Genomic DNA, 24,594 nt, shown 5'->3' on the forward strand with positions numbered 1-24,594 from the left:
TAATGCTTGTCTGGAAGTTTGACATCAATTTTTTTAAAGAATTCGCAATTTCATCATTTTTTTAGGCAAAATTTAAATAATTAGCACTATTTTATTAATTCTTAATTTGTTTTTAACCTATTTGAAACAATAAATATTTAAAATTCCCATTAAAAATACGAAAAAAGCGAATTATAAAAAAATGACTCAAATAAACTTCTTGTGCAGTTAAAATAAAGAACAACTTTGGGAGGACATTTTTGGAAGTGCTTTAAAAGTTGTGTTTTTAGAATTTCCAATTTTTTTTGCTAGGTTACTGCCTTAGATTGAATAAATTTTTGCAAAAATCTCAATAATTTCTGTACTTACAATTTTGGAGATTAACGTAAAAACTTCAAAATCACCCGAGCGTCTAATGTTTCTAAATGTGGTTGATGTTTTCAAAGAATTAAAAAAAATATATATTTTATATGATAAACAAATTCCATTATAATTTTTTGATTTATGAAACTCAAATTGGGATGGGAGCGATTTTTGAAATCTTAATATGATCCAAGTGTATTTATGCAATCTTTGTTCATATTCATATATATGTACTTCGTTTGTATATATAAGCCTTAAGTTTTAACAATAATTTCATTATCTTAAATATTTTAGATGTTTTTCGATTGGGGTTTTAGGAATTTTGTATTTCACTTTGTTTTCCTTTTCATTTGGGGTCAATTTTTTGTATATATTTAATTGTAATCGGGTAATTAGTTCAATTTGTTTGGGGTTACTTTCCTTTTAGATCTAAAGATGACCATACACACACATCATGCATAAGTTTTAGCTTCATTAATAGGATGATAATTTTCCATAAATTGTACCAATTTAGTCACAAAGAACAAAATTTTAATTTAATTGAAAAAGAGAATATATTCAATTAAGAATTAAAAACAAAAGCAGTTTAAAATTTAAATTATGCTTTTAAATCTTAATTTAATTGAAAACGAGATATATACAATTATGAATTAAATGATTTAATTTATTTTCAAATAAAAACAAAAATCAATCACAATAAAATCAATAAATTTGTATTGACTGATTAATAATGTTGTTAATTGACTCCAGTTATTGATATAACAATTTTCAGTGATTAGAAAAATTACAATTAAATTATTAATATTATTATTCGATCAATTGATTTTGTGATTGAAATTAAAAAGACAAATATTTCTTTCTGTGAACCAATACTTTAAAAAAATCTAAGTGCTACAAATGTGATTTGGAATTGCATTATTTACCATAATGGAACTTCCTGCCGACAAACAATGTATGCCATTCAAACTATAATATAGGGTATGATGAGTCTTATTTGCACCATTTGAAATCAATTTTATGGGACAGGTTAATCACAATAACTACACACAAAAATTTTTTTTTTCTGATTCAATCACGAAATTAATTGATCCAATTAATTTTTAATTGAAATGTCTTCAATCACAGAAATGATAGTATCAATTAAAAAATTAATTGAAGGTCAATTAAAAAGTTAATTGATCCAATTAAAAAAATAATTGATACTATTATTTTTGTGATTGATTTTTGTTTCAATTAAAAAAATTGTTGAATCAATTAAATTTTTAATTGAATATTTTTTAAAACTCAATTAAAATTTTTAATTGGAAAAATTTTCGTGAAATTTTTTTGTGTGTAGCTATTGTGAATCGAGGTACCGTTACTTTATCAGTATTCAATATGGCGATGCTGGCAAGATTTGAACTGATGAGATGTTTTATTTAGCTCATACAAATCGTACATCCAGTACAAAAACACGACTAATTTTCTAATATAATCATAAAAGCGCTATATAACACGTCATATTTATTAACAGGGCTGTGGAGTTGGAGTCTGAAAATTTCTAGTTAACTCATACAAATCTTGCATTCAGTACTAAAAACCTGGCCTAATTTTCGAATATAATAATAATACCGCAATATAACACGAATGTGACTACATTTTACTGTGTGAGCTGTGGAGTTGGAATCTAAAGTTTTGCTAGAGTCGGAGTCGTAAAAATTTGGTTCGACTCCGAATACTTTTAGCCCAATTCTGAATATTCCCTAGGGAATGTGTTCCCTGGGAATTCATTTTCCACGGGAATAAAATCCTCCCAATCTAAACAGTAGGGGAGGGGAATAACGTGGGAGAAATAATTCAGAGTATTCGAAGTCAGCTGTTTTGCTTCAACTAATAAATTGTTAATATTAAAATTTTGAATTGAAATTGTATTAAGTTGATGTAAAAGTTGAGTTAAACGTGAAGAACGTCAAAAATGTTCAGTGCCGTGTTTATGGTAGTAGCTGAGGAGAGGCGTATCAACGTAACAAGGTCTAAAGGATAGGAAGGAGGTAGCTCCGCGATGCCATTAACCAACTTGAGTTGCCTGAAACGTTGTAACTACATACTTGTACATGAAGAGGTTGTTACTTAGTTCATGAAATTTATAGGGTTAAAATGGCAGCCCGATTTGATTCGGACTCACTTAGACCATTCAGTCCATTGTGATACAATATTATAGGGTAAATAATCCAGCCTTCAAATACCTGTTGGATGTATTAGCAGCCCACATTTCACCTCAACGCAAGTCTTTTGGATTATGTCCACTAGTAAGAGTAGCTGCTACGCTTCTTTGTCGAAGGTTGCTACCAAAAAGGGCGTAGGAAAAGATCGTGACATATCTGTGGTCCAGAGTAGCCTGAACAAAGTTCATAAAGAAGTCAGAAATATATTTAAAGAACACCTATGCCCGAATTGGATATATTTCATTAAAACGGAAGAAGAAAACTAGTAAATTTCTTCAGCTTTTTACGCCACGCGGGACACATATTCCCATTATTGCTCCTTTAAGAAACAAGCACCTACAATAAAACAGGAAGGGGTATTATAGTTTAAATATAAAACCTTTATTTTCTATATAAAAGAATTTTTAAAATATGTACAGATCTGTAACCATGAGATGAGCATTCGGTAGTTGGATGCATCCCATCATCAATTTTAATTTAAAGTTTTTTGACCGGAAATTACAGAGAAATGATGCGTTTTGGTTACAACTCCCTTGATTTTTTGGGGGAATTATTCCCAAAAAATGTCATCGTTTTTCCCTTTTTATGGTCATTTGTAATACCAATTTTCCCCCAAGGGAAAATTTCCCATTTTCGAAGTTGGTTTAGAATAAGGGAAAAGGGAATAAAGAAAAAATCCCCAGGGAGATTTTGTTTAGAATAGGAGTACAGGGAAGAGGGAAAAAATTCCCAGGGAATTGTTATTGAGAATTGGGCTATTTATATTTTTTAACTAAAGAAATATTCACCCACATAAGATTTCATTGAGTTGTTCAATCGTTAAATGAACGATTCGACTGTAATTGCATAGCATCCCAGCAAAAAAAGCGTCGCCAAAAAAGTAAAGAAAATATTCTTTTTGGATCCAGAAGTGGTGCAAAATTGGCGCAGAAGTGATGAATTTAACATGGGCTTGTCATAGGACGGAAGTCCTCCATTTGCATCACTTCTTTAGGTGTGATCCGAATTCAATGTTTTGGATGTAAATTAAAAAATTCTGTGATATTTTGTCAAATAAATAATTTTTATAATTTTTAATGGATTCTAACGCTTGTCTGAAACGTTTGACCTCAAATATTTTCAAAAATTCACAATTTTTCAAATTGAATTTAGCATTTTTTTTTTCAAAAAAATTTAAATGATTTGTACCATTTTATGATTTCTTACTCTGTTTTTAACCTATTTGAAACAAAAAAAAATTAAATTATCCATTAAAAGTATGAAAAAACCAAGTTATAAAAAATTGAATAAAAAGAACTTCCTGGGTAGTTAAAATAAAGAACATCATTGGGAGGGCATCTTCTGGAAGTGCTTTTAACGTTGTGCCTTTGGAAGAACTTCCAAATTTTTTTGCTGGGATATTCCAATGATGGATATGATTTTCTAGAAAATTAGACTAGAAGATGGGCTGAATCGATCGATTTTAATGTCAACCGTTATAAAATTTTATTTGTAAAATAAATAAAAAATTTCGACCTAGTGCATTTATTTATGACCCTTCTGTGCTTTTAATGTCATTTTATTTGTTAAAGTATTCACAATAACTGGCTATTGTGAATCGAGGACACGTCACATGACACGATAATTCTGCCTGGAAATACCGGCGAAATGTACGCTGATCAGATGTGACCAGATAGAACACCGATACAAACACATTGATCTAGATAGTTCATGCCCACAGTGTTGCCAACTCCCCAAAGGCCAAAAAGCACAAAAAATATATTATAAATTCTAACATACCACTTCGAACCAAAATCGAAAATGAAATGCTCTACTTAAAAAAAAACTTCCGAAGATGTATTATAGACCGTTTGTGTTTCGAATTTGTAATTTTATGAAGTTATGAACCGCTATACATCTTGATCAGTTTTAATGCCAACCAATTCAGTTTGATCAGCAATGTCTTTCAACTTTCAAAATATTAATATATGGAAGTAGTCTATTGGTTATTTCAGTTGTGCGTGCTTTTGTGAATTTAATACATGACATCTTTATCAAGTTCCAAAATTCAGCACTCGTCGCTAGATTTTTCTACAGAATACCCTCAATAACAATATTAATTAAAAATAATCAATACCACCTTCATAACAACCAAATTCTATATTTGGCAATGATGTTGCGTTTCATAAGCTCCTGAAAGTGTAATACTAATTTTAGTATCAATTAAATTTAATACTGTTCGAACTGAAAAAAAAGCACCAAAACCACTAAATGAAAATGGCAGAAAGCACAAAGTTGGTGCTTTTTTTGAAATGGCATCAAAATGGCAATTTGGTGCTTTTTAGAAATCAAAAAGCACTAAATTTGGTGCTAAAAGCACCAAATTGGCATCACTGCATGCCCATGTTGCATCCAGTACTGAAAAAATTGTACTGAAATCGTTTTACGAAGCGTACATGGGACCCTTAAGGACTGTAAGATTTATACTAAAGCACTACTATCTCAGCTAGTTACTGCGTGCTAAGATGTTTTTAAATCAAATTTGCACAGCATATTGTCAAACCAAACAATTTTCTGATATAATCTTAATACTGCAACATTTATATGATACACCCAAAGAAATTTGTTAGTGGGCACAGCACAAAAATCTGCTAAAACAACAAACAGTTTGTTGAAAAAGAGAAATCAGTCACAGCACACCAAGAAAAAAAAAATTTTTTTGTCTTCAATCACGAAATTAATTGATCCAATTAGTTTTTAATTGAAATGTCTTCAATCATAGTAATGATACACAGAAACAATTTTCACGAAAAATTTTCCAATTAAAGTCTTAATTGAGTTTTAAAAAATATTCAATTCAAAATTTAATTGATACAACACATTTTTTAATTGAAACAAAAACCAATCACAAAAATTAATAGTATCAATTAAAAACATAACAAAATGATGAATTCATTTTTTAATTGATTTTTTTTGTGTGTAGTATCAATTAACCTTCTAATGCCCAATCTCGCCTTTAGGCGGGCTTCATTTAATAAGGAAGCTTTTAGTACCTTAAGAGAACAAAAATGGGTAAAATAGAAAGAAAACTAATTGATCGAAATTATTTTTATTAATTTTTGTGATTGATTTTTGTTTCAATTAAAATATTTGTTAAATCAATTCAATTTTTAATTTAATATTTTTTTAACTCAACTAAGACTTTAATTGAAAAAAATTTCGTGAATTTTTTCCACATGTTTGTTGAGATATCAACAAAATAGAACAGCAGACCCCGACTGCTTTTTTTTAACAGATTTTGTCTATGAGTGTATTTGTATGACAGCCCTAAAGGCTTACAATTCTAATTCTGCATTGTTATTGTATTTGGGAAATATTTGGTAAAAATATCAGTTTATATTACACAAATAAGAAAACTTCGAATCACCTTTGTCTCGATAAACACATGGCACTACTATGAGATTATTATCTATCTACAAAGTTGTAGCATGAGGTGCGTGCGTGTGTGTGTGTGGATATCCTTTTTGTTGTTCTTTTCGAATTTTCTAACTTTTATGTTATGCTTAAATTCCATTTAAAAATACATTATCAAAAATTATAATCAACTAGTGTATAATCGAAACATTTTTGTTGTTGGTTTTTTTTTTGTCTTGTTCAACTATAATTGCTTTGTGTTGGTTTTGTCTGATCTGATGAAAAGATGTCTTTTGTTTTCCATCAAAACTTTCCATAGTTTTCTTCGTCGAATTGTGTTAGTAGCCTAATAACCCAGTAACAGAGTTTGAAAGCCAAAATGGTTATGAAATGACTTCAGGTTTTGGCCATAGAGGGGCAAACATAGTTTGACCATAGTAGAGGCCAGTAGTAATGACTTCCTCAGATGGGGGAGATGTAGACGATTGCTGTGGCGCCTGGGGAACAGGAAGCTGATGATAATGGTAATAAGGAGGCGGGTGATGATTATTCACTAAAAGTAAATGCTAATTTGGAATGCTATTGTATTTGCAGGACTTGCAACATTTCTCCTGGTATCGTTGTAAACGGCAAAGTCCCATGGAGCGAACATTGCGGCAATACCTTGAGGTATCTTTGCAACGTTCTATGGCTAGAATGAGGTAAAAGACAGAGAGAGAAATATTAAAAAAAAGCCAATTAGATTTTCGTTTATTGGAGGGCCCATCCACCCCACTTTTGTTTTGTTATTTACCTTTTGCATAGCAGGGAGGACTTTTGCAGACTTTCATTACTGCAGGACGATTCTGATGTTTACAAGCATTGCCCGCTGGTCTTCTTGTCCCATACCAAACACATTGCAGTATGCGATATTTAATACCCTGGCGGCCGCAAGGAGCATTGCACTGTACCCCAAAAACAAAGAGGAAAATACACAAGAAAACAACAGAAACTCAAATTAAAGGAGCAAAGCCAAAGCAAAAGGGGGGAAAAAAAAAACAAACCAAAGGAACTCAGTGAGTTACAAGAGAGCAAATGAAATATTGACAAAACTAAAAAATTATGGCCAACGGACAAAATTGTTTTATTTACCTCTGACCAGGGCTCCACACGCCATACACCCTTGCAGCGTTCATTGTAGCACTCCTGACGACTTATGGGCTTCTCGTATTCAGCACATAACCGAGATAGGGTATCATTAGCAAAACGACAGGACACTTCACGTCTTTGGATGGCCGTATTGCGACCAAAGCAACGTGACTGATGGCACAACGACCATTCTCCCTTGACCCAGTGGGGGCATTCTTCGCTGCCACAAGTCTCAAAGGTATCGGGTATGTCCAGGCCATAGTCTTCGCACAAAGCATTCTCGACAATCTCTTCGTGCTCGTGGACCAATGCCTCCGTCGTTGTTTCTAGATTGTGGTTTCCATAGGCTAGTAAGGGTTGAGTGGCCCTTTCGTTCCTCTCCCTGCCACTCTCCACATAGAGACTATTGTCACTAAGGCCAGTGATGGAGGAGGCTGTGGCGTCATTGTTGGACTCACCATTTCTCAAATGGATTCGTACACAGGTAATGGTGCGTCTCTAATGAAAGGATAAACAAAATGGTTGCATGTCCAGGAGACAATTGCATTAAACAAATTGTATTTGCCCATTTGGACATGACATAAATTCATGCAACATTCATGCCTACTTACCCTTAAGCCCGAACCAGCAGCTCCACATTTTTGAGAGCATGGTGTCCAAGGACTTGCTATCCATTTGTACGTGACTGAATTGACAGCAGTCATGTGCGGTGAGCCTGTGTCCGACCAATGATTCGGCCACCTGGCATGGGGTAAATGCAAAGTTGATTGTCTCTCGTTATCGGTGGAATTTGTCGTTGCATTTGCCATTGGCTTGACCCTATCATCAACAGCCGTGTCAACACCGTCATAGTCGTCATCGACATCATCACCATCATCGGGCTCCGCATCCTCAGTCGCTTTGCCTAGCTTAAGGGGACGTGGTTTTTGTGGCGATTGGAGGTCTTTGGTTACAACCGGCGATACCAGTTTTAAAGGTTCATCCTCTTGATCGATATCTAGGCCATATTGAAGTCCTCTATCCGATAGCATATGATGACCGCGAGAATTGCCAAATTTCTGGAATGATGGCCAAAGATACTAATAGTCGATGGGAGGGAGAGTCAGAAAAAATAAAACAACAGAGGCAATTATTGGAATGTTTTTCGATTTGTTAAAGGCAAAAACATTCTTGCTTTACATTCAACTTAAATTAGTTTTTGGGTAATGAATGACCTTTAGTTAGGCCAGGTAATGATAAAGTTTTGAGTTCTACATAAGGTTTGGGCGTGCAAAAAAATTTTGTTTTTCATAATTTTTATAATTTACTAAAAATGAAAATTATAGTTTGAAAAAGTTAAAGCTACTACGATTATCATTAAGGCTCTCCATGCATAAAAATAAATATAAAAAAATATAAAAATTAAATTTTAATTGAAATTTCTTCAATCGAGAATTAATTAGACATAAAACCAAAACACTCAAAAAAGGCTATTGATAACTGAACTTTATTTTAGTTCATGAAATTTTAAAATTTGCCCAAAGTGAGCAAATTTTCCTTATTTGAATAATTTTTGCTATTTTTAATGAAATGAACTAAAAATAAGAAAAATTTGTGTACAAATATAGAGCACAATTTTACTAAAAAATAAAATAGTTCCTAAAATTGGAGTAGTTTGCTTAAATTGAATTCATAAATCGCTCAAATTGGTAAATTTTACTAAAATTTTACCTGCCTTGAACTCCCTCCGTACAGCGCTAAAGATATTTTAATAATTTTTAAAACCAATTTTTTCTTTCATCATATGAAATTTTCTTAAACAACAGAAAAAATTTATTGTTTTTAATAAATTTTCCCCAATTTGATTAGTATTTACTTTTTTGTAATACAGTCGACTCCGCTTTAGCGCAATGCGCTTTACTGAAAAACCTCGGATAACTGAAATCGATCGCATTCCCCAGTTGTTTTTTCTGTCCATTTCATTTAAATTACTCCGCTTTAGTGAAACTCCGCTTAACTGAAAAAATCGGATTACTGAAAAGTTTTTTGTGTTCAAATGAGTTTCGTCACATTAGTATGACTTCGCTTTACTGAAAATGCCACATTCTCGCTATTGAGAGAGAGTACATTTTCTTCTCCGTATTGAGAACGCTTTATTTCAAGTGAAGATGGCACTTTCAAAACAGTTTAAATCACTCTAAATCACAAATAAATGAATTCCAATTTTCCTACACAAACCTGTGACGGAATCAAACACCTTGTTTTTATTATTTTATGTACATAGCATTGGTCATAAGTTCGGTTAACTGAAATTGAGTGGATTTTTTTCCAGTTATACGGAGTCCGCTTTACTGAAACTTTTTCAGTTATCCGAAGTTCGCATTACTGGAAGTTTTTTTCAGTTATCCGTAGTCCGCTTTAGCAAAAACTTCGGATAACTGAAATTAAATGGCTGCATTTTTAACGTTTCAGTAAAGCGGAGTCGACTGTATGTTGCAATTAGAAAACTATTTTAGTTAAATATTTCTAAAATAAACCTACATTTTCTTTTTTATTTTTATATTTTTTTTACTTTTTTAATTTATTTAACTAAAAGTTTAAATTATTTTGACCACAAAACTTAATTAATTTTTTTAAGTGAGACAATCACTTATTTAACTGGACTTCACATTCTTCTTAAATTATTTGAATTATTGATTCAATTAATAAGTGGAAATTGCTTCGCAAAATACATAAGGCATTTTTCGATTATAAATCTATTTTGAGCCAAAAATTAATTGCAAAACTTTTTTGGTACTTTTTTCGAAACAAGTGGTATTGGTTCGGCATTGTTTTGAAATTCCAAATTGTGGAGTCCACACGTTATACGTTGAATTTTATAAGGAATGTAGTCCTTCTAGACTCAAAATACAGACCCACTTTGTTCAAATTTTGCAAAAAAATAAATTGTAAGGCCCTATCTCGCAAATATTAGATATATTCGCACACATACACAATCTTTTTATGGTAGTTTATAAGTTCTATCCAGCAAAGCAAAAATCATGAAAATCGGTGCATAATTGCGCGTTTGCCAAGTAACACTAAATTTCATACATCCGAGGTGTCCAACTTCCAACGTCTATAGACCAGCCCGTGAATCCACTAGGGACCTACAAACCTCTAAATATAGAGAAAAACATTTCAGTTTTGACACAAAGAATAAATTATGATGATATCTTAATCCATTAAAAAGTTACAGAATTATTTCCAAAAAAAGCGATTTGGAACTACTTTAGTTTCGAATATTTGAAAACAAATAATTACTTTTGTCATGACATATCTACAACTTTTACTCGAAAAAATTTGTCGAGTAACTTCCCAGTGGTAAAAATTCAAACCCCTTACCAAAAGATCGATTATGTTCTTGGAAAATTTGAAAGATTAAGTAAGTATGTTGTATGTAAACACACATATAGTTGACAATGCTACTACTTATACCTTAGCATTGAAAAATCGAACAGAGTGTAATTCCATCAAAACTTAAACAAATAAAAACTATTACATAGTCATCTAGTTGGTTCGTAGTGGGACAACCAGTGCTTACGACTTCCACTTACTGCGTAAGGGGTCTGTAAATAGGAATACAAACTCAAAAATTTGCTAGGCAACGTTTCTAAGCAACATTGGTTTTTGTTTGTTCGTTTTTTTCAGTTTTCTGAAAAATTTTTCTGGCATAAATACATTTTTATTGAGTTTTACATCTTTTCCAGATTATCAATTAATTTGTATTGAGTTGTACATCCTTTCCAGATATACAGCTAGATCTCGCTTTACGTCGCAGATACGTTCCAAAAAACACGACGCAAACTGAAACGACGCAAAGTGAATTATGAGTTTCTATGGCAAACCATGCAAAGATTGGAGACAGATAACAACGCAACTTCGAAAATCTAACGACGCAAAGTGAAAACTAGTACTAATTAAGCAGGGACGCAACTTCGAAACAACGCAAAACGAAACGACGCAAAGCGAGGTTTAGGTGTATATGTGTAAAGGTAAGTGTGAAAATAATTAATTAAAATATGGAGGGATTTTTTGTCCAGAAATTTAAAGCGATTTGCGCGTAAGGAAGAAAATAATTTTAGAGCGATTTCCCTGCGTCAATTAGCACCTTTCCAAGCGCCAGATTCAGGGGAGCCAGGGAGCCATGTGCCAGATTCAGGTAATATTTCTTATATAACTTTCTATTTGTATATTTATTGACTAATAACATATAATCTTTTATTTCAGATGCTGTCAAGACGGAACAGTACACAGAAAAAGATTATATAGCGGACATTAGGAAGTCGGTCAAAAACTTCAAGGGTCGCCATTTCCGCAAAGTTTGTGGGTAAAAAAAAAAAAACAAAAATGTAATGAATAAATATATACCAGTTATTATAACAATATTACCTACACGCTCACAAAAAATCGCTTCTGTAACATATACTCCCAAACATATTTTGCTTCAAGCATATACATTTTTGGGTATTGCCCAAACATTTATATGTTTGATCTCTTCCAATATATAATATGTTTGAAAGCATATTAGTCTAAACAATATATGTTTGGGTAGTCTAAGTTCCAAACATTTTGTATTTTTGCATCCAAATTCAATAATGTTGTCTTCCAAAAAACAATATGTTATTATGTGAACATATAATATGTTTGGAAGCATTTTGCACCCAAAAATATTATATGCTTAAAAAAATTCTCCCAAACAATATTGTGCTCAAAATTTTATTTATTTATTTATATATTTACAATCATAACGAATTATGAAAATAAACAGGTAATATAGGTGCTAACAACATAGGTTTTCGACCTGAATGCTCAAAATTTTGTTTCTGCCCAATTGTATATTCCCCCACATCTTTCTCACTTCCACGAGATTTTTTAGTTCTTAGCACCTTTTTCTGTAATACTTCAATTGTATGATTTTTTTATTTTAATTTTACCTTTTGCCGGACGGGGATTCGAACAGCGGACCACACAGTTTGTAAGGATCAAAGAAGTAGCTTATCAATTGCCCAAGGAAAAATAAAATGTTAATTTTGTAATAACAAGCAACAACCACCAACTTAATTCAATATCGCTCCCTGTTAAATAGCGCTCCAAGCTACTAAACACATATATGTTTATAGGCTATTTCTAAATTAATATATGTTTGCATCCAAGCATATTATATTTACAAACATTTTATGTCCCAAACATAATATGTTCTAACATATTAACATATATGTCCCAAACATGTTATGCTAGTTTATGAACATTGTATGCTTGCACTCAAAAATATTGTGTTTAAAAATTTGTGTTCCAAACATATAATGTTTATAGCCAAACATATGAAAAACAGCCTTTTTCATCCGTGTAGTATTAAATATTGTATTGAAATATTATTACCAAATATATATTAATTGTTATTTTATATAAAACCAAAAAAAAAAAAAAAAAATAGTTATATAGAATATTATTTGCATATTTTTAGGAAAAAACTGTAAAATATATCATATTTTTATAGTTTACCGGCGAATCGGGTGGTAAATAGGGGTGCTTAGCTCTAGATTACTTTTATAAATAGAAGGTAAAACTGGTTTACTCCATCGTTCCCATTACCGAGTAAAACACAATATTCAATAATCGTCATCCGAAACCCTTAAGCATTGGTAATGCCGTTGTAATGGGCTATCATTATGCTTTCATTTACCTTGTCATGGAAATTGCGAAGTACTCGACTGCCTATGACACGCCAACGTAAAAGTAAGGCGGAAAATTGATCGGAAACGTGGAGTAGTTGTCTCGACAAAATCGGTAGGATATAATCGATCTGGTAATGACGTTTTTTACCACTGGGTTGTAGTAAAAAAATTTTAAAAGAGACATGCATTTTGACATTGGTCTCTAGTAAAAACTAGTAAAAGTAGTAACTAGTAGTACGTAAAGGAACACAACTATTATGGAATTTAAATGAAAGATCGTTTAAATTCCATAATTCTGATTTCAAAATATTCATGATTCTCAATAAATCTTCTCCATCCCAATTATCGTTTTTTTAGCATTCGTTGATCTTTAATATCCCTGCACTGTTAGAAAAATATGTTTTTCATATGTTCCGATATAAACAAAATGTGTTTCGGGCACGATTTTAAACCACAATATATTTAAGTGCGAACATGTAATGTTCCTAAACTAACACTAAATGTTTGGGACATCTATGTTAATATGTTAGAATATATTATGTTTGGGGCATCAATGTTTCATAAAAATCATATGTGTGAATACAAACATATATAAATTTACAAATTTCGACTAAACATACATATGTTGTGATATTTTATTCAAAGCGACAGAGAGAGTATAGAGAGAAATAGAGATGGAAACCGGGAGAGTTGACGAAAGATATCAATATAACACAGCAAAAGAGTCAAAAGAGAACAATTTCTGTGAAACCGCTTGTATGTTGTTTCGGAAAACTGTTTTATGATAAGGCCAAAAATGTGATATGTTTAAGTCTAAATATTATTTAATTTGAATAAAGAGAATATACATTCTGAACCAAGAGAATAGACATTTGAAAAACAAACAGCTTATGTTTTCGCCTTGAGAGCAGCATTTTATGTATGTGTGGACATGTGTTTTGTTTATCATTTTGGCATTATGGGCACAATTTTTTTCTTGGTTCGTTAAAAGAAATCAGGGGTCTTCATAAAAATAACGAAAGGGCACTATACTCTTTTTAGAGTTGGGACAGTAAAATGAAATAAGGAGGAAATAGTGAAAAATTACACAGTAAAATGTAAAAAACAAACTTTAGTTCCTCTTTATTAAAAAGTAGTCCACGAGGAGTTGACGGACACCATCAAATATAAAAGCGGGCATTAAGTTCGAGTTTTACAGCTAAAACAATTTAAAAAGTTTATTTTCTTTAAAATGAATTATTAAAGAAAAATAAAAGGAATTTTAGAGCGATGGTGTTAAATGCTAGTAACTGTTCACTCCTAAATAAATTTATGTTTATATTATAAAATTATGTATGTATGTTTATACTCGACTCCACGTTCTTCTTTTGTTAGTTTTTGAATTCCTTCCAAATTTTAAAGTTTTGTACAAAAACAGTTTTTATTACAAGATTGTTATTTTTGCAATAAAAAATAATATTTTATCCAAAAATCAGTCAATTTCGTTTATATCAAGCACTGTTACTGACTATAAATCTTTAATGACACACATTTCGAAGTTTCATTTAAAAAAGAATTAATATAGTATAAATATAAATGTGTAAATTAAAAAAAAAAAAAAAAAAAACAAAAAAATGTTCGGTCGGAGCAGGGATTGAACCCACGACCCTTTGCATGCAAGTCAGACATGCTAACCACTGCTCCACGTGGCAAACAAATGTATGTTTCTGTTAAATAATGTTATGTTTGCATGGGCTCGTGGGCGCTGCAAACTATGCTATATAAATGTAACTTAAAACGATAATTATCTACTGGTGACTATAACAGCTACGTAGCCCAGTGGATAGTGTGTTGGCTTACAAACTGTATGGTCCTCGGTTCGATTCTCCGTGCAGGCGAAAGGTAAAATTTAAAAAATTTATAAAAGTGAATAATTTCTTCAACATTATTTGTATTACAGAGAAAGGTTCCAATAACTAAAAAATTTCGTGGAAGTGAAAATTACGAGTATGTTAGGGAATGAGCACAATCGTGTTTGGGAAAAATTCTTCCAAGCATATAATATTTTTGGCTCAAAATGCTTCCAAACATATAATATGTTCACATAAAACAAACATATTAATGTTTCGGCAGTATGCAATAATATATGTGCTTCCTGCAAAATATGTTTGGAACATATGTTAAAGAAGCGATTTTTTTTGAGGGTGTGTTCCTTAAATGAAATTTAATACCCCCTTATGAGTCCTATTGCTTATTGTGTTGTTGTTCATTATGTGTACCTATGTATATCCCAGGATAAATTTCGAAACTCCCTACTACCATTTCAATAAAAATTTGGTTAAAAATTCTTACACAATTGCCTAAAATGGGCATCTATCATTTGAAGCCTGCACGAAAGTAAATTTTGGTAAATTCATTTGACCACAAAACTTCTACAGTCACCCATTCACATACATAAAACACAGAAAATTGGAAACGGATGATGATGACGGCAATTTAGAACAATTTGTACGATTCTATACCACAATTCGATGCAAAAATATGCTGATAATGAATGCTTGCGATGCATTAGGTTTTGTTTGTTGGTATTACGGTGTTATGGTGTTAGGTAGGTTCAAATGTGTCTGAAGTGCATATGAGGACTTAAGCCCAATCATCCACTGCTGTCGTGCTAAAATTGTGGTTTTAGAAAACATTTCGCTTTCATTTCATTTGGAGTTGTAGGCATACATACACTAGGTAGGGTCACGGCCTAAGGCAAAAAAAAAAGTTGATGCAGTCACCCCCCAGTTTTGTACCATATTTGAAGACAATTTCAGAACACGAAAACTTTTGTTTTTCCGTGCACCCTACGACCCCCCGAAATACAATTTACTGTGCTGTGTCGTCATTTGAAGTCCGATCGAAAAGAAACGCATATCGTTGTTCATGGTTGATCAGGGGCTATATTTCGTGCATTGGTCATTTTTGACTCCGACGTCAAATTTGATTTTTAATTTTTTTATTTCGCTTCGTATACCCCTATTATGCCCATTTCTTATAACCATTATAAAGATCTTATCAAAATATGAAACTTTTGCTTTGGAAGTATTTAATTATATTCATAAACAAAAAAGTTACAGAGATTTTAAAAAGTCAATAGGTCACCCTACACCATCAAATAGCTTTTGCTGTGTTGTCATGATATCCGATCGAAAGCACATGCACATCGTTATTCATATCTACGAAATTAATTTGAAAGGTATTTAATACACACAAACTGTTTATCTGTAAATTTCTAACCGTATCATTGTATACATACTCGTTGTGTGCACTATGGCATTTTCAGCGTTATGCAAAGTGCATGTGTTTTTGCTAGAACAATTTGAGAACAGTAGGCTCTCAAATTGTTCTAGCAAAAAATCTAACAAACACTTTCGCTACATGATTTCTTAAGTCTGTCCATATTTTTGTGAGAGAAGGCTGTTGATAGTATTTGAAAAAAGTGAAAACAAAATGAAATTCGAAGCTCGGGTTATCGACAAAACTAAATTACCAACAAATCATCAAGTTATTGAATTCCTTTTATATTTAAAGAAAGCAGGTTAAAAATGAATCTACTAGTCATGTTACAGACGATAAACGATTGGGTTATATAATATCCAAAATTAAAAGTCGCCAACAACATAGTAAACTTGATTCTAGACAGGATTTGTTATAAATTAATTCTAAAAAGTTGTTAGCCGCATAATAAAATTGTACAATTAATAAACATGAAATGTACTCAAATCAAATACAAATCTAATCTAATATTTTCTTGTTTAAAGTATTTACTCATGTGACAACATTGCTCACCATTGTGAAGATGACAAGAAAACGCAAAAAAAAATACGGCGTAGTCAGATGTTGAAAGGCAGAAATTTAACCAATGTGTAAGCAGCATAACGATCTTCGTAATTTTCCACAATTCCGTTACCACTTACTTTTATTGTTAGATTGATTGTTAGATTTTAAAACAGTAGGCTCTCAAGTTGTTCAAGCAAAAACACAAGAACTTTGCATAACGCAGAAAATGTCGTAGTGCACACAACGAGTATGTATACAATGATACGGTTAGAAATTTACAGATAAACAGTTTGTGTATATTAAATACCTTTCAAATTAATTTCGTAGATGTGAATAACGATGTGCATGTGGTTTCGATCGGATATCATGACAACACAGCAAAAGCTATTTGATGGTGTAGGGTGACCTATTGACTTTTTAAAATCTCTGTAACATTTTTGTTTATGAATATAATTAAATACTTCCAAAGCAAAAGTTTCATATTTTGATAAGATCTTTATAATGGTTATAAGAAATGGGCATCATAGGGGTATACGAAGCGAAATAAAAAAATTAAAAATCAAATTTGACGTCGGAGTCAAAAATGACCAATGCACGAAATATAGCCCCTGATCAACCATGAACAACGATATGCGTTTCTTTTCGATCGGACTTCAAATGACGACACAGTACAGTAAATTGCATTTCGGGGGGTCGTAGGGTGCACGGAAAAAAAAAGTTTTAGTGTTCTGAAATTGTCTTCAAATATGCTACAAAACTGGGGGGTGACTGCATGAACTTTTTTTCGCGACCCTATCTAACATACACCCTCAAAAAAAAATCGCTTCTCTAACATATATTCCAAACATATTTTGCAGGAAGCACATATATTATTGGATACTGCCGAAACATTAATATGTTTGTTTTATGTGAGCATATTATATGTCTGGAAGCATTTTGAGTCCAAAAATAGTATATGCTTGGAAGAATTCCTCAAAGAAGATTGTGCTCATTCCCTCACATAATTTTCACTTCCACGAAATTTTTGAGTTCTTCGCATCTTTTTCTGTAATACAAATATGCTGTTTTTTTTTCAAATGTCTATTTTCTTGGTTCCGAATGTCTATTCTCTTTATTCCGAATACTCATTCTAATATTCAAATTAAATAATATTTAGACTTAAGCATATTAAATTTTTGGCCTTCATGATAAGGTTTCCGAAACAATATACAAGCGGTTTCACAGAAATTGCTCTCATTTCATTCTCTCGCTGCGTTATGTTGATATCTTTCAACGTAACAACCCACCCGTTTTCCATCTCTATTTCTTTCTCTATACTAACTCTCTCTGTCGCTCTATGAATAAAGTATCACAACATATATATGTTTACTCGAAATTTGTAAATTTATATATGTTTACATTCACACATATTATTTTTATGAAACATTCATGCCCCAAACATAATATATTCTAACATATTAACATATGTGTCCCAAACATTTTGTGTTAGTTTAGGAACATTACATGTTTGCACTTAAATATATTGTGTTTAAAAATTGTGCCCGAAACACATTTTGTTTATATCGGAATATATGTAAAACATATTTTTCTAACAGTGTACGAGCCTCCTCCCTAACCTCACAATGAAAGCAAAAGAAAAACACAAGCAAGCAGACATGAATGCAGTTTTGTGGCGAAAATTTTAAAAATGCAGACTACTACCAAGTTGAAGTGTGGCATCGAAATCGAAATCCTAGAATGAATTCAGCAACAGATCCCAATGAATTGAAAGCATTACTGTTTTTCCTGTTGTTGTAGTTGTTGTGGTTTTGTTATATAACCGAACAGAAGAGTGAAACATTGATTTCCCAAGAGCCACTTAGAACCCCAAATCCTTCTCTTGCCCCCTCTTTATATGGAGTGGGTAACAAACTGTATGACACACACACACACACACACGCATAGTTAATCCCACAAAACACTAAGGGCGACCACTCAGGCTTTGTTTTCGTATCCGTTTGTCTTTTATTTCGGTATTCCGGTTGTATTGTTGCAAATTTCAAGCATTCACACAACACTCACAGTATTTCGAGATACACTCACACTCATATGTGCGAGTAGAGAGAATGGGTGATGTTTCAAAGAATGTCCTATGAATTCGTTCCATATTCATGAGCATAGCATTGCATATATACATGTAACAGTGGAACAAAGAGTATTGCCATGGCACTGAGTGCAATTTGGTTGATGCTTTAGTGTGTGTGTGTGTGAATGTATGTGTAAGGGAATGCTAAGGCTTTTATATAGGCTGTCTCATCCAAATCATTTCAACATCCAATATTGATATGACCACCACCACCACCACATCGATGAAATTGTACGCCTGTACCATAACTATGATGGTATGCTGAGAATGACAACACTGCTCTATGTCGAGCCTTTTGTCGTTCGCTGCATCAATCCAGCCAACTATGGGTCTTATTTTGAATGTCAATATTGAATAATGTATGCTCACTACGGTTTGCATTTAAGCACAAATTTTCATCACTCTAATGTTTGTGCTATGGCGCTTTTAGGAGACTCTCTGGCCGTAGAATGAACTGCACTATTGAAGAGCTTTCATTAAATTTCGAATAGCTTCTATTGATGGATTTTTGAGTTGAGATTATATGGAAGCTAACCGTATTGACAGACATTGAGTTGTTACTAAAGATTTTAAAGATTTTGAGGCTTAATTTTTGTTTAGGATTTATGTTAAAATTTTATATGGATAATTTGTCTTTTGATTACGTTTCAAGGTCACTGCGTGCCATAACATTAGTATCGCTTTTAAGATAGTTCAATTATGAATGTATTTCCATTGCATTTTGTGCTAAGCTTTGTGTCTATCACCGTTAATGCTTGTACATATGTGTTTGAGAGAGAGAGAGAGAGAGTGTGGGTGGGTGGCTGCATATACAATTAGGCTGTTTTGTTTGCTTGTTTTGCAAAAGTAGCAGAAAAAAACACCAATTACCCCCTTAAACCAGAACACATGTTTCGTATTCACATTCACAATTTGTTCACAATTTGAGTACAATTTTTATTGGCGATTGACAGAGTTTAATGTGTCACAGCAGATTTGCAATATGGATTTTTTGTAGTTGTTTATATTTCTCTGCTATTTATGTCAATTAATGGTAATCACCGTGTTTAATGGCATCAAAGTACATTTTTTCGTGATTCATGAAATCATGATATGAGCGTATAAGTTTTTAAAGGAATGTGGGCGAGTATCAAATATTGTAGCTGAAATAATCCCTACATAATTATCAAAGTATCGTTAAACATAAAATGGTTAACTTTAGAGAAAATATTTAAATTTATGAAAAACCTTTTTTGAAATTGGTTTGCAGGTACACATTGTCTTTGGTAGGCTCAAGGCTTTCTAAGGACATTGATTATAAGACCTATATCGAATTTTGGTTTATATATGTTCGTTCAAATAAGGAGAATATTTTGCATAATTGTTCGTTCTTATAATCAAATCAGGAGAATATTTTGAAAAAATATTGTCGTGAGGTCAAAGATTTCATGTCTTTAAAATACGAATGCAAATTTTTCTTAGAACAGAAGACGCATTTCTCTAATATAAAGTTTTTTTCTTTGTCCAAAAGTCGATAATCTTTTCAATGAAGTCGTAATGTCCTTATAATTAATCACTTAATTGACTTAAAAATGGGTATCATAACATGACAGAAAAAAATGTTTGGGCTAAGGTCAACTTGACTTTAATAATTCCGAAAAATTCTTTAAATTTAATGAATTTGTCTTTAAATTTGTTGCCTTTTTGCGTCTTGACTATAAAGCAAAAAATCGTTCAAATTTAGGACATGTTTTTCAAAACTTTATTTTAAAGATGTTTTTTACTTGAAATATAGCATAATTTCTACTGGATGTCGAGTCTTAATTTGGGAAATAAAGTTGTCCTTAACTCGTTCTTAAAGGACTTTGATAGCATATGAAGCAAATAAGCTGAGAAAGCGAAAAATTAAAATTTGATTCCTAGAAGCAAGTACACAAAACCCAAATTTAAAAGAGAATTGTGTCTTAAAAGTATCCTTACTTGTATTCTCCGCTTCTTTGGCTCGGAATCAATACCAAATTTTTTAAAGTAAAGACAAAATCTTTGGAACCGGGCATGCTTTTTTTTCAGTGTAGCCACGATAAGGTGGGAGGTGTTAGCCGGTGCACAATGCTTGAAACACTCATAAACTCAACAGCATTTGTGAGAGGAGCTGGATCAGCGGAGCGATAGTAATCAGAATCGAAATGCAGACTTTTAGGATTTTCTACGTTTTTAAACTATGAAAAAGTCGTCTTTCCGAACTTTTTACTTTTTCAAAATTGGAAAAGGTTGACTTTTGCAGTTTTCAATTTTTGCAAATATGGAAAATTCAACTATTCCAGGGAGCCACCGTGTTGCAATGGTTAGCCTTGCATACACAGAGTCGTGGGTTCAAACCCAGGTTCGATTGTACAGTAATACTGACAGTTGTCAGTAATACTGCACTAATAGAATAAGTTTTGTTATATTAACGAAATGTGTCGTTAAAAGTCAGCCAATGAAACAAATTCGTTAATACAACGAATTTTTTCGTTAATATAACGAATTTTCTGTAAATCAACGTAACGTTTCGTGCTATTAACGAATATTTTCATTGTATTAATGAAAATGCTTCGTTATATCAATGAAAATTTTTCGTTGGCTGACTTTTAATGAAATTTGCTTTGTCTGTGGTGACATTTCTGAGTGCTTCTCAAAGCTTCTCTAAGTGGTTTCACGACAATATGGAACGCCGTTCGGACCCGGCTATAAAAAGGAGGTTCCGTGTCATTGAGCTACAACATAGAAACGGGCAGCATTCAATGATAAGAGAGAAGTTCACCACTGTGGTATTCAACCGAATCGGATGGTCTTCCAAGGGGCTCCGGAGGTCAAATCTGGGGATCGGTTTATATGGGGCCTCTATATAATTATTGACCGATTTCGACCAATTTTTGCATGGGTGTTTGAGGCCATATATTAACACCACGTACCAAATTTAAACTAAATCAGATGAATTTTTGTCTTCCAAGAGGCTCCGTAGGTCAAATCTGGTGATCGGATGTGGACCAATTTTTGCATGGTCATTAGAGACCATATACTATGTACCTAATTTCAGCCAGATCGGATAAAATTTGCTTCTCTTAGAGGCTCCGCAAGCCAAATCGGGGGATCGGTTTATATGTGGGCTATATATAATTATGTACCGATGTGGACCAATTTTCGCGTGGTTGTTAGAGACCATATACTAACACCATGTATCAAATTTCAGCTGGATCGGATGAAATTTGCTTCTCTTAGAGGCTCCGCAAGCCAAATCGGGGGATCGGTTTATATGGGCGCTATATATAATTATGTACCGATGTGGACCAATTTTCGCGTGGTTGTTAGAGACCATATACTAACACCATGTACCAAATTTCAGCCGGATCGGATGAAATTTGCTTTTCTTAGAGCAATCGCAAGCCAGATTTGGGGGTCCGTTTATATGGGGGCTATATGTAATTATGGACTGATGTAGACCGATTTTTGCATGGTTGTTAGAGACCATATATTAACACCATGTACCAAATTTCAGCCGGATCGGATGAAATTTGCTTCTCTTAGAGCAATCGCAAGCCAAATCCGTTTATATGGGGGCTATAGGTAAAAGTGGACCGATATGGCCCATTTTCAATACCATCCGACCTACATCGATAACAACTACTTGTGCCAAGTTTCAAGTCGATAGCTTGTTTCGTTCGGAAGTTAGCGTGATTTCAACAGACGGACGGACGGACGGACATGCTCAGATCGACTAAGAATTTCACCACGATCGGGAATATATATACTTTATGGGGTCTTAGAGCAATATTTCTATGTGTTACAAACGGAATGACAAAGTTAATATACCCCCATCCTATGGTGGAGGGTATACAAATATTTTCTTCATGTCTCAAATAAGTCATGGTGAACTCCATATGAGTATCGCATTTTTATACCCTCCACCATAGGATGGGGGGTATATTAACTTTGTCATTCCGTTTGTAACACATCGAAATATTGCTCTAAGACCCCATAAAGTATATATATTCTGGGTCGTGGTGAAATTCTGAGTCGATCTGAGCATGTCCGTCCGTCCGTCCGTCCGTCCGTCCGTCTGTTGAAATCACGCTAACTTCCGAGCGAAACAAGCTATCGACTTGAAACTTGGCACAAGTAGTTGTTATTGATGTAGGTCGGATGGTATTGCAAATGGGCCATATCGGTCCACTTTTACGTATAGCCCCCATATAAACGGACCCCCAAATTTGGCTTGCGAGGCCTCTAAGAGAAGCAAATTTCATCCGATCTGGCTGAAATTTGGTACATGGTGTTAGTATATGGTCTCTAACAACCATGCAAAAATTGGTCCACATCGGTCCATAATTATATATAGCCCCCATATAAACCGATCCCCCGATTTGGCTTGCGAGGCCTCTAAGAGAAGCAAATTTCATCCGATCAGGCTGAAATTTGGTACATGGTGTAAGCATGTGGTCTCTAACAACCATGCAAATATTGGTCTATATCGGTCCATAATTATATATAGCCACCATATAAACCGATCCCCCGATTTGGCTTGCGAGGCCTCTAAGAGAAGCAAATTTCATCCGATCCGCCTGAAATTTGGTTCATGGTGTAAGCATGTGGTCTCTAACAACCATGCAAATATTGGTCTACATCGGTCCATAATTATATATAGCCCCCATATAAACCGATCGCCAGATTTAACCTCCGGAGCCTCTTGGAAGACCAAAATTCATCTGATTCAGTTGAAATTTGGTACGTGGTGTTAATATATGGCCTCAAACTCCCATGCAAAAATTGGTCGAAATCGGTTCATAATGATATATAGCCCCCATATAAACCGATCCCCAGATTTGACCTCCGGAGCCCCTTGGAAGAACAAAATTCATCCGATTCGGTTGAAATTTGGTACGTGATTTTAGTATATGGTATGCAACAACAATGCAGGAATTGGTTCATATCAGTCCATAATTATATATAGGACCCATATAAACCGATCCCCAGATTTGACCTCCGGTGCCTTTTGGAGAAGCAAAATTCATCCGATCTGGTTGAAATTTTGTACGTGGTGGTAGTATATGATATTTAACAACCATGCCAATAGTGGTCCACATCAGTCCATAATCATGTATAGACCCCATATAAACCGATCCCGAGATTTGGTTTTGGAGCCTCTTGGAGGAGCAAATTGCATCCGAGTCAGTTGAGATTTGGTACATTGTGCTAGTATATGGCCGTTAACAGCCATGCCTAACTAGGTCCATATCGGTCTATAGTTATATATAGCCCTCAGATAAATCGATCCCCAATCACACATAAATTGGTCCATATCAATAATTGTATATAGCCCCCATATAAGCGACCCCCATATTTCAATTCTGGCTCCCTACGTTCTGTGCAAAAGTCCATATCGATTCGTAATTATTTGTATTATTTTGTATCACGTATAGACTAACTCACAATTTAGAAAACTGACAGTCTTTCGTAGAAGTTTCTACGCAATCCATGGTGGAGGGTACATAAGATTCGGCCTGGCCGAACTTACGGCCGTTTATACTTGTTGAATTTATAAAATTAATTTCAAATTTACCAAAAGGACACACTAATATTTTACCTTATTTTATATTTAAATTAAACACATATACATATTTATATATGTAATATATACACATATATTATGTATAACGATATTTAATTGCATCCATAACAATATTGGAAAGGCAGAAAATTTCCATTAAATTTAACTCGGTCACAATGACAGCGGTTGAAATCCGGATGGAATTGTGGAATCTCCGGCCAGTTGTCAACGATCGAACTAATTAAATATGTTCATGTTTTATATCGGGGAAAAAAATCATCGATGCATAAATTGGACACATTGTGGACTAACAATATCGGATGTACCAATGCAGCG

General features: G+C 33.3%; 1 protein-coding gene and 1 long non-coding RNA gene across 2 annotated transcripts in view; one reads left to right on the forward strand and one right to left on the reverse strand.

The window, feature by feature from the left end:
• Positions 1–5,771: 5,771 nt before the first annotated feature.
• nolo (ADAMTS-like no long nerve cord) overlaps positions 5,772–24,594 on the reverse strand; it is a 206,984-nt gene continuing 188,161 nt past the window's right edge. Inside the window, exons 15-18 of the mRNA XM_075293157.1 lie at positions 7,679–8,146; positions 7,071–7,565; positions 6,733–6,883; positions 5,772–6,630 (exon numbers count right to left, since the gene is read on the reverse strand). Of these exons, the coding sequence (XP_075149272.1) occupies positions 6,506–6,630; positions 6,733–6,883; positions 7,071–7,565; positions 7,679–8,146 (1,239 nt within the window). The 3' untranslated portion in view covers positions 5,772–6,505. The remainder of the gene's footprint in view (positions 6,631–6,732; positions 6,884–7,070; positions 7,566–7,678; positions 8,147–24,594) is intronic.
• LOC142223284 (uncharacterized) lies at positions 15,493–17,041 on the forward strand. Its single transcript, XR_012718658.1, has 2 exons — positions 15,493–16,814; positions 16,895–17,041. It is a non-coding gene; the product is annotated as an uncharacterized LOC142223284 (long non-coding RNA).

This window comes from Haematobia irritans, chromosome 2, assembly GCF_050003625.1.
Source record: "Haematobia irritans isolate KBUSLIRL chromosome 2, ASM5000362v1, whole genome shotgun sequence".
Taxonomy (NCBI): Eukaryota; Metazoa; Arthropoda; class Insecta; order Diptera; family Muscidae; genus Haematobia; species Haematobia irritans.